Genomic DNA, 12118 nt, shown 5'->3' on the forward strand with positions numbered 1-12118 from the left:
CTCTCTCTCTCTCTCTCTCTCTCTCTCTCTCTCTCTCTCTCTCTCTCTCTGTCTCTGTCTCTCTGTCTCTCTCTCTCTCTGTCTCTTTCTCTGTCTCTCTCTCTGTCTTTCTTTCTTGGTGTTGTTAGAATATATATGATAGCAATGGAAATAAACCTAGAACATTGATGATCACAGTTATTCTCTTTGGCAGTTACACAAATGGATTGACATTCGCATGAAACTTGTACATGAATGTTGATAGCAGCTTTATTCATACTTGCCAAAAAGTAGAAACAGCCATAACAAGAAATGAGGGATCCAAACACATATTAATAAGTGAAGGATTGCTACCACATGATATTCTGAAAAATGCCAAACTAGAGAGCATAGAGATCAGTAGTTGCCAAGAGCTAGAGCAGACAGAGGATAAACAGGTAGAGCACACAGGCTTCTTAAGGCAGTAAAACTACTGTGTTACATGACTGTAATGATGCATATACATCTTTGAACACTTGTTAAATCCCAGGGAATGTAAAACCACAATTGTGAGATTTTATACAAACTATGACTTTGACTTTTTTGTTTGTTTTTAAGCCAAGGTAATCCAGGCCACATCTCACAACACTGCTCCTGCCTCAACCTCTCAAGTTCCGGAATTCTAGGGGGAGCCACCACTTAGGTTAAAGACTGACCTTTGATAAGGAGCTAGCAATGTGGGTTTATTGGTTACAAAACACCTCTCTGGTGTAGTATGCTGATATGAGGCAGACAGTGTTCCAATGGGACAGAAAATATACATGGGCATTTTGTGCTTTTCCATTCAGTTTTGAAGTGAACATAAAATTATTCTTGGAAAATAGTCTTTTTACAAAACAAATGTATAAGGTATATGTAAGTGATATTTAAAAATTCTTTAAAATCAATTATAAAATAACAAGCCATTTATGATAATATATCTGATTATCCAATGATGTTGAATGTTTCAAATAATAAATATATAAAAAAACAAAAAAAGGTAAATCACTGTGGTGACACCTGATTACAATGAGCTTGACTGTCTAGATCAGAGTCTTCTTCATCTTCTGATGCCTCTTTTCAAGACATGATGGGATGTGGAAGAGAGGGAAGAAAAAAGTGTGACAAGGAAACGATAGACAGAGAGCTGGAGAGAAATCAGAGTAATAAAGGGGCATGTGGCACAAAGGCCACGAGACTTATTACAACATAAAAGTAAAACAGAGATGGAGGCCAGTGAGAGCCAGAGGATCAGGGTGTTGGCTTCTCCAAGGAGTCTCAGGAGCTGTACTCATGATGTCTCACCAACATGGCTCCCTAAACATTGGCTGAACAAGGAGGGCACTGACTGAAATGCTAAAGTGGATGTGGAAGCTCATGGGGGAAGAGCACACCAATTGGTTATCCAACAGAAAATGGCCAACCCTGAAAACACAATACAGGCCATGCTATATAGTCTGGGCAGGCTGTATTTATGAAAGTGTGTGTGTGTGTGTGTGTGTGTGTGTGTGTGTGTGTGTAGGGAAATAGAGGAGGGCAGAGACAGAAAGAGACCAGAAAGAGACACACCAACATATACATTTACATGGGGGGGGGGGAGGGAGAAAGAGAGAGAGACATATAACAACACTAATGAAAATGGTGTCCATAAATTGGAAAAGGAGCAAAGAGGGGTATATTGTAGGGTTCTGAGGAAAGTGGGGTTATATAATAATAATCTAATAGGAATTTAAAACATAAATTATTTTTTTAAAAAGAAAGTAAGTTGAAGAAAATGGCAATATCAGAGAAGAGTTCACTGAAATTCTCCCAGTTATTCAATGGCCCCAATATTTTTTATGAAGTAAAAAAATGTAGTAAGAAATGTAGGTCATAATATTAAAATGCAGCATAAATGTTAAGAATTATGTATATAATTAGTTGTTTCATCATCCCCAGGCACTGAAGGCACCTACAAGGAAACAAAGGAAAATGTGAGATATTTGTTAATGTTAGTAATATCCTATCATAAAGCAACAATAGTTACCTATGGTGGGCTAATGGTCTGTGAAAGCCAATGAAATAGTAAGAGAAGCCCGTGGAGCTCCTTGGGTGAGGCTCCATTTGGAATGGAGGAATGCAGAAGCGAGAGCTAGTACACTAGCTTCTCAGCTGTGCTCCTGGTGCCAAAAGGAGCCGAGGGCTAAGGTGAGGCTCCCTTCTAGTGTTTAGATGGGATCATGCCATTCTGTGATGTTACCTATTTTTGAAAAAAGGTCACCAATGCTTACATTTAGTCAAGTCATGATATATCAGTATCCAGTCTTGTTCATCATTAATTTTGGTGGGAAGTGGCATGCATAATTATTATTTGTGTGTGTTTATATGTTCCTCAGGGTTTCATGGCAAACATTTTCTCTTTTAATTGTCATCTTGCTGGGCCTAGCCATTACTCTCTCTTACTGTCTTACCCTGAGGTTTGGGGACCAGTTTTCATTCTAATTTTAGGGACACTGCATACTCTGAAAACGTCACTGTGATTCCATATAACACGTATGCAGCTGGGAACGTGCCTCAGGAAGGGGGGAAGAAAGCAGCACCTTGGCCAATTATTTTTGTTTTCTATCATGACTCTTCTTCACAGAACGTCAGCTGAAAACAGAGGGTAACCTCTCTAGGTCTTTCATGCAAAGATCTAACACAGATCTTTGCCTATTTCCAAAGACAGACTCACAGGCACCTGCTCTATCCGGATCACCTGCTCTGTACTTCACTTAAAACTCTGGTTTGATTTTACTGTGCTTCATCTAACTTTCCATCTTTTTTTATTCCTCTCACTTAGAGCTTCCTTATAGTTTCAGAAAATCTTTTCTCTCCTTTTTCTCCCTCCTAAGCTCTGTACAATAAAAATTCAATTAACTATCAAGTCTTTCCTCAAAGGCTTATGCACTACAACCTAATTGCCACACTAGATGACTTACTATTGGCTTTATACTGTCCTGTCTTAGTATTTACCATTCTTTTAAAAAAACTAACCTTCAATCTCTTCAGAAATGTTTTGTGTTACAGAACATTCTTAGCACTATAAGCATTTGTAAATGTATTAGTTATTGATTGAGTAAATTTATTTTTTTCTGTTCCACTGCCTACTGTTGTGGTGACCCCAACCATATAACTATTTTGTTGTTACTTCATAACTGCAATTTTGCTACTGTTATGAACTGTACTGTAAATATCTGATATACAGGCTATCTGACATGTGACCTCTTTGGGAGGGTCACAATCCACAGGTTGAGAACTGCTGTGTTCCAGTATCACAGCACAGAACTAGTATATACCTCTCACTTGTCTTGAAATCACTGCCATCTGAGATTTACTTACCTTCTCTTCCAAGTGCAGGCCTGAGAGTCGCAGATAAGCCACAGGTGCGAATGCATCAGCTGAGTGGATGACTGCTTCTGAAGAGTCTCTGCAACACAGAGTTTAGGGTACTTAGCAAATACACACCCTGTAGCCAGTCACTCCTACAGCTGGGAGAAGAGACCTGGAATCTTCCAATTCTCAGGAACACTGTTGCTCTTCCTATGTAAAAGGCCATACAGCTCGTACTCAAAGTTTCCACAAAACTGAGTGACTTGGAGATTTCAGCTCTACAAATTTGCACGGGCTAAACATTAAACTTCATGGCTTGGTCTTCATTGTTCCGCTGTTTTCAAGAGGCAACTAACTCAGTGAATTGTGCATTGCCTAAGCCATCCCTCATAAAAGTAAGCTGCTGCTGCTGCTGCTGCTGCTGCTGCTGCTGCTGCTATTGCTGCTGTACTCTGGCTGAACTTTTCACACTGTACAACCAGTGCTGTCAACACAGACTGTAAGAAGGTAATCAGCATGTTCAGGTGATATGGTATGAACTGCTTGCTGCCACCATATAGATACATGTAAATGAACTCATTTTAATAAAAAATGCCTTGTAAAGAACTTATAAATAACTAAGATTATTTATAAAATTATATAAACCAGTGATTCTTGTTATTAAGATAGAGATAATGCTCTGCATTTCAAGTGAAAATGTAAAGACAGACATTCCTCAGATCTAATTTCTCATGAATTACTTCTATTGCATATATTAATCTTAGCACCGGACCACTGTGGAATTTCAAAGATAATCTTTAACTCCTTTTAAAAAAAGTTCATTTATACTCATTTTATGTGTATGAGTGTTTAGTCTGCACATATGTACCATGTGCATGCCTGGTAAACTTAGAGCTCAGAAAAAGGCATAAGATGCACTGTAATTGGAGTTATAGATGGTTTTGTGCCACCATGTAGATTCTGGGAATAAAATCTGGGTCCTCCAGTAGAGCAAGCATGTGCCCTTAACTGCTGAACCATCTCTCCAGATCTATTATTTTGACTCTAATCTTTTAAATTAAAACTCTTTTTATGCTTTTATTTTAAAACTGTGTGTATTTTTGTGTATCTGTGTGTAGGTTTGTACACATGACTACAATGCTTGTGGAGGTCTGGGGTTACAGGTGGCTATAAGCTTCCAAATGTTATGACTGGAAACTGAACTTGGGTCCTCTACAAGAGTTGTACATGCTCTTAACAGTGGAATGGAGTTACCTCTCTAGACATTTTCTTCAACTCCTTGAGATCAGTGTAAACATACTTGAATCTGTTTTTTCTGATTAGAACATTATGCAATGCCAAGAGATGAAGCCACAGAATACTTGAGTACAGAATACTACATTTTCAAAGGAAAATATGGTTATATTTCACCTGTAAGATGTACAAAACTGTATATATGATGATTAAAAACTCAATATATATTCAGGAATCTTTACTAACAAATATAAATCTTCATATTATAAAATGACATTAAAAAGACAACATTAAAAGAAAAGCAACATACACACTGATCCTTTAAAGAACCAAGTTTTTGATGAAAAGGTATAATGAAATTTTATTGATTAATCAATGCAAATATGTTGCCAGATAAAATGGGAAGAAGAAACAGCAGAGAAAGAGACAGCATGCAGGGGGAAGGAGAACCCACTGCCACAAGTGATTCTGATGTCTGCACGCATGCCACGTCACAGCTGGTGATTCTGATGTCTGCACGCATGCCGTGTCACAGCTGTTACACTTGTCTACCCCTCTTTACATCCTTCTCTTTCCTCCCCTTACATACAAATGCACACACATACAAAGGGGGCGGTGCACACAGAAACAGAGAAATAGGAGGACGGAACTTGTCAGGAAGAAGAGCTCTACATGTACAGCTTCCCTTGACAGCACAACCAATATTCCTTGTGTCATTCATCATTTGCATCAGGCTTGAGTTTCTATAGCTACAAAATGAAAAAGTAGTACTTCTTAAATTTAAGTGTCTATGAAGACCTCTGTGTACTGCAGGACATCGATCTATCAGAAGGGTGGCTGGAGTATCATTACTTTACATTTCTTGCTCTGTTACTCTTTCCTCTTGTGGTTAATTTTGTGTTAATAAGTAAGTATATTCACATTTTCCCATTATATTCTAAATTTATCCAAACATGAAAATGTATTTCTTTACTAATAAACAGCGTTGTTTCATGGAAGTACATTTCCTGTTTACAAAATCCTTTTGTAATAATCATGGCCATTAAAAATCTCTCCCATCTATGAACTTCCATGTAATAATCTTGTATCATAGTTAATAGAAAGATATATTTTCCCTTCGAGCTTATAAAGGTAGAAACAACGGGCATCAACAGTGACATGTAGAGTATGATGGAAACATTAGGTGCTCGATAAAACAATGCCAAATTAGTAGAATGTTAATTATTAATGCCACAGACGTTTGAAGCACAGGAAAGCAAGAGTGAGGAATGCTGGAGTTGGGGATGAAAGCTTTTAAATCTTAATGTTCCCAGATTATTCCCTTACTCATTATTAACTGTTCAAAGAGTTCAAGTCTTAATGTTGAAAAGTATCAAAGCTGCTCATTCAGTCAAGCATAATTTCTACAATTATTTCCAAGAAGCTCAAGCTTAGGAGAAACAAAACAAAACAAAACCAAGAACAACAAATGGAAGAAATGTTCTTCCAGCAGACAAGATGTGCAGCATGGTAAAGAGACGCTAATAAAGTGATGAAGTGGACAAAGGTCCTGGTCTTCATTATACTAATTCTTAGATTCATTGTGGAGGTACCACAGTACTCATCATAAACCGAATTAGCTTCAAAATGAAGTTTACACGTAAAAATGACCCCACCAACTGAAGAGAAATGTCTAGTGTCATCATTCTAACATGTAAAGCCAAGAAAGAGGAAAAGGAGGACAGAGTTAATGGAACCCACAGGCTACTGATGTGGCAGTTTATCAAACGTAGCTGTAATGAAAGATAAATAATACAGGCAATTCACACTTCATGAAAGGATAAAAGTGTCAGTGTGTAGGCACGAGTTTTACTGCAGGCCGTAATCAGCAAGTAAACGAAAGTGCAATGTCTAAAAAGTTTACAGCCTTCTATGAAGGCCTCGTCTTGTCAGGTATTGATTTAAGTATTCACACAACTTCCTTGGGATTAAACAAATTGAGTGTTTGTGAACTTAGAGGACACGCTCTATTTCTTAAAGCCAAAGCTGCCTCAAGCTAAGTGCTGAGTTGCTTCTATCATGTATGTTTAAGAAAAGGGGAGATGGTGAACCGGCCTCTTACACAACGATCTTCTTCTTGAACAGTGGGCAGTCCAACGTGAATGTCTCATATTCCCCACCTTCTCCACACACGTGGACGCCGTACTTCTTGGAAAGCTGAGAACCAGGAGGAGCAAAGAAAAAGAAAATTAAAATGACACCCTCAAAACACTCATTTATCAGGCTATTTGCTTCTGAAAACCAATGCAGGATACTGATTTGAAAAATACATTGCAGGCTACAGAAAATTACCTTTGCTTAAGATGTGTCTCAATAGGACATTTGAAAAATGTTTCCATAAAGGACTGGGTAAAGCACCAAGACTTTAATAACCTGAAACCCTTCTTACAAAGTTATAGGGAAGCAAAACTTTACTTTACAATGATAAAACTTAGAGTAAAAATAAATTTTAGCATGGAAGTTTGCTTTAGATGTAAAGGCAGGTGTAAGTTCTAGGAGAAAAGACAGAGTCTAAGTACATGCATGCAGGAGCCCTTTGACTTGGAAGGGAAAAATGTTATTAGAGATTTTACCAGACCAAAAGAAATTCAAAATCTTTCCCTAGGCCTATGATCACATACATTATGCTTGGTGCTGTCATTTTTAGGAATATTATAGGGTACTAAAAACCAGTGAACTTCTAAAGTTATAGAAAGTCTTAAAAAGTTCTTAAGTCTTAGGTTGGTTCAGTTTACAAAGCTGTCTAATAAAATCTAAGGTTAAAAAAAAAAAAGCAAGCAAGTAACCAAAACAAAACAACCCAAAAAACAAAAACAAAGAAAGAAACAAAAAGCCCTGTCTCATTTGTCTTAACTATAAGCCATACTACATAATGACCTTGATACTGAGTGAAACTGCTTGGTTGGTACACAGTGGGTGTCCGTGTTGGTCACGTGCACAGGTTGTCATTGGTACTGATCTGTCAGATTATCTGTGCAAGTTTTGTCCTCACAACTCCATAGATCCTTGATTCAGAATGGAATAGCTTTCCCTGCTTAGTTGTCACGAGTCCAAATCATTACAGCTCAAAGAGGAGAGATTTCACTGTGCCAACGATGTGGCTACTCCCTAAGCCTTCAGCTTCACCTGCTGGTCACAAGCTTCCTTGGTAATTTTTGTAGTTGTGCTTAAGAATGGATCCAGGAACACTCTACTCCTCCCACTGAGAGTCAGAAATAATGGGAATGAAACTGTAAAGTCAAACAGCAAGGGAGAGTGTGGGGAGGTGGACTGGATACTATTTTTTATAACGGCTACAATGGGCAATGGGCAAAATAGATAAACTTTTGCCTGGGTTATAAAGCAGAGACTTGGCAAGTCCAAATTATGAGAGGTGGTCCCTATGGGACCGAATAATGGGACAAGAATGCTTTGCCATACTAAACTAAATTAAATTAATATCTCCTCTGCAATAAAAACCACACAGCAACAATAATGGGATATGGATTTCAGGGTATTTATTTGTTCTGCACTTAAGTGTTCTACTGATTTTCCAACAACTTCCCACCATGGGCCTTTTAATTTCATCTTTCTGACTCACTGGCCAGTCTATGTAGAGTGCATATGTGATCAATATTTAGCTTTTCTGTTTTCTGTTTTGGCAAATGTCTCACTGGAACACTTGTGTTGTTTTTCTAATACAAAGAATAACTGGAATATTACAGTCTGTGGCTACTAAATCCTATAGATGTGGTTCTGTTAGTTCCCTTAGAAAAGTAATGCAAGTGGCTATGTCAATTCAGCATTTGCTTTTAAGAGGTACACACTGGCATTTGTATGTGTTTTGAAGTATTCTTAGCTTATACACAATATAATTAATATTTGTTTAGCTCATCAATCACTCTTCAACATGTATTTATTGAACACCTTTGAGAGATGCAAAAGATAAAATTAAGATAATATCTTTAGTTCCTTTTTAAAAATTTTTTTATTAGATATTTTCTTTATTTACATGTCATATGATTTTTCTTTTCCCAGTTTCCCCTCCCAGGAACAAACAAACAAAAACAACAAGAACAAACCCCTGTTGGCTCCCCCCTCCCCATGCTTGCAACCCTACCCTCTCCCACTTATTGGCCCCGGCATTCCCCTACACTGGGGCACAGAACCTTCACAGGACCAAGGACCTCTCCTGCCATTGATGATTGATTTTGCAGTCCTCTACTATACACATGCTGCCAGAACAATTAGTCCTACCATGTATACTCCTTGGTTGGTGGTTGAGTCCCTAGGAGCTCTGAGGGTATTAGATAGTTCATATTGTTGTTCGTCCTAGAGGGCTGCAAACCCTTCAGCTCCATTAATCCTTTCTCTAACTCCTTCATTGGGGACCCTGTACTCAGTTCAATGGATGGCTGTGAGCCTCTACATCTGTATTAGTCAGGTACTGTCAGAGCCTCTCAGGAGACAGTTATATCAGGCTGGCTTGTCCTTCCTTCAGTCTCTGCTCCATAGTTAATCTCTGCAACTCCTTCTGTGGGTATTTTTTTCCCCCTTCTAAGAAGGAATGAAATGTCCACATTTTGGTCTTCCTTTTTCTTGAGTTTCTTGTGGTTTGTGGGTTGTTCTTCCTGTATTCCGAACTTCTGGGTTAATAACCACTTATCAGAGAGTGCATACCATGTGTGTTCTTTTGTGATTGGGTTACCTCACTCAGGATGATATTCTCCAGATCCATCTATTCCCTAAGAATTTCATAAATTCATTGTTTTTAATAGCTGAGTAGTACTCCATTATATAGATGTACCACAATTTCTGTATCCATTCCTCTGTTGAGGGACATCTGGGTTGTTTCCAGTTTCCGGCTATTATAAATAAGGCTTCTATGAACATAGTGGAGCATGTGTCCTTATTACATGTTGGAGCATCTTCTGGGTATATGCCCAGGAGTGGTATAGCTGTGTCCTCTGGTAGAATTATGCCCAATTTCTGGAGGAACAGCCATACTGATTTCCAGAGTGGTTGTACCAACTTGCAATCCCACCATATCTTTAGTTCTTAAAAGACATAATTCATCCTACATTGTAGTACCACAAAATAATGATTTAACAGTAATATTGCCCACATCAGCCAGTATTTAGAATATTTTTTTCCTTTTCTATTATTAATTTACCAGTATGGAAATACAGGTTTCCAGCCAGTAAATTTTGTTAAAGGCTCCCATTGTTTCTAGGATTGAGAAATCAATATGTATTCTTATTGAATCCTGATATCACTGTTGGTCTTTAAGCTCAGTTAGCATCATGCTATAATACATTTAAGTGACCCCCCAAATGTGAGCTCTAAGGTTCTTGATAACATCATGGGATCCTCTTCAGAGGTGAAAGTTCATCTTATTTACTTTGTTCAGTGGATTGGCAGTCTATGAAAACATAAGACTCTTACAGTATGAAAGCAAGAAATATGCACAGGATAGAAAATGTTGCTTTTCCAAAAGTTTTGGACCCAGAAGTATACCTCCCACAAAATATTCATAGTGCATAGTTTTAATTTACTTTTTAAGACTTGTAAATCAACATTATCAATGTTTATACTGTTCACACAAAGTAGCAACAGTTCTCATACATACATCTCTATTCTGTGTCTAGATGTGTTTTAAAACTGGGACTATCATATGCTATACTTAATTACTCCTTGATAAGATTCTGTCAGCATTATTGTAAGGAAAACACCAAAAATAATTTTTTTAGCTTAGCTTCATGATGAAATTATAGTATTCTTTTTCATATCTTTTAAAGTTTTACTTTTTCCTTTCCTTTGTATTCTTTCAAATTCAATATGAATAAAACAATGTTCTTAGCTCCCCTCACTCCAAATCTCTAAGTACAACTATCCACAAAGGCTTGGAATCCTGGCACAGAGTGTAACTCTGCTTTTGTCTTCCCTACAGCTTAACTTTCTAAAGTACATCAATTCCTTATTGACTCAACATCTCAGATGTTTGTCATTTCCTCAGAACTGTGTAGTTGGAGATTCCATTATTTCTAGGAGGAGCATGGCAGTGAGCAAGGCGGATAACGTGCCATCTTTTCCACTTTAAAGCCCTGATGGCCATTTTGCACTTTGGCTATCAAACACTAGCTCCTCTCTTGCTTTCTATATTTACCCTCCCAATTTTTCCTACACATGACAACCTTACTGATTTTCCTTAATATTGTACATACTGGATTATTCTGCTCAAGATCTCTGAGTGGTCAATCGCTACCTACAGAATAAAGCTATAGCATTTAAGTGATATACAAAGGCTTTTGTCATTCTGACTCATCATTCACATGAATATATAGGTATTAGAACATACACAACAGATTAGCAGATTTGGAATGACCCTGATTGTCTTGAGAAAATTAAAAGGATATCTTTATAAAGTAAAATATGAAATGAAGGACATAAACCCTGAATGAGTTTCATTTTCTTTACCACAGAGAATTTGTCTTCACAGGCTGTGGTACCTTATCCTGCTCTGAGGCTCATGTTTCTATATTTTAATCCTGTGTTACCTCTGGACTGTAAAAGACTTTTATGCCTGGCTTTTATGTCACCAGCCTCTGTTCTTACATTTCCCATGCTCTCTGAGCATTATGTCACAGACAGTGTTCAACAATCAATGGCCCTCTTGCAATGGTGCAGATGAGCCAATGCCCCTTCAGAAAAGCCTGACTGGCATGAACTGACAAGTTCAGTATGACCCAGAAACAAACACCCAGAAACAAATGCTTATCAAGGAAAAGAAGAAGTTGCTGATGCCTTTTCTTCTACCCCCAGGAACAGGATACAAATTTTCCATTCTTGGAGAGCTAATATAAGGAAACAATCTTAACCCCTGATAATGAATGTTTTCTTTATTAGCCATTAATTAGGTTTTCCTCCTCCCTCACATTAATCATTTGGGATTAACACAGAAAGTGATAGAGATGGTCACTTGGGTAAGATGAATACACTTGCTATTTCTCTGTATTTTGGGTTTTGTTTTTGATAATTCATGCATTTTTTTTTGGTGGATATGTGTTTTCAGTTCTTTTGAGTGTATATATACAATGAGTAAAATTGCACATGATAATGCTGGCTAATTTTCTTCCTTCCTTCCTTCCTCCCTCCCTCCCTCTCTCTCTCCTTTCTTGCTCTTCCTCCTCCTCTTCTTTCTTCTCTCCTCCTCTTTTTTTGAGACAGGGTTTCATTGTGTGGCCCTGGCAACACAGATCCACCTGCCTCTGCCTCCCATGTGCTGGGATTAAAATGTACGCCACTACTGCCTGGTGTTGTTTTAATAATCCTTCCCTAAGCTTGCCTACATACTTCAGACTTGACTCACCAGTCCCTACCACTGCATGCAGGACCTGACTCCTGGTAGTTTATTTCTTATATAGTGTTTCGACTCATAGTTCTCAGAACCACAGATGTATATATCTGTACAACCTTACTTTTAAAAATTTAGAGCTCTGAAAGTTCCCACACGCCTGTT

General features: G+C 37.9%; 1 protein-coding gene across 3 annotated transcripts in view; it reads right to left on the reverse strand.

The window, feature by feature from the left end:
- Window positions 1-224: 224 nt before the first annotated feature.
- The window catches only part of Dph6 (diphthamine biosynthesis 6), a 142516-nt gene continuing 130622 nt past the window's right edge, over window positions 225-12118 (reverse strand). For all 3 annotated transcript variants that reach the window (XM_031371401.1, XM_031371399.1, XM_031371400.1), the window contains 3 exons: window positions 6683-6777; window positions 3358-3445; window positions 225-1948 (listed from right to left, as the gene is read on the reverse strand). In XM_031371401.1, coding sequence (XP_031227261.1) covers window positions 1895-1948; window positions 3358-3445; window positions 6683-6777 — 237 coding nt within the window. In that variant the 3' untranslated portion in view covers window positions 225-1894. The remainder of the gene's footprint in view (window positions 1949-3357; window positions 3446-6682; window positions 6778-12118) is intronic.

Source organism: Mastomys coucha, unplaced genomic scaffold (assembly GCF_008632895.1).
Source record: "Mastomys coucha isolate ucsf_1 unplaced genomic scaffold, UCSF_Mcou_1 pScaffold15, whole genome shotgun sequence".
NCBI classification, from domain to species: Eukaryota; Metazoa; Chordata; class Mammalia; order Rodentia; family Muridae; genus Mastomys; species Mastomys coucha.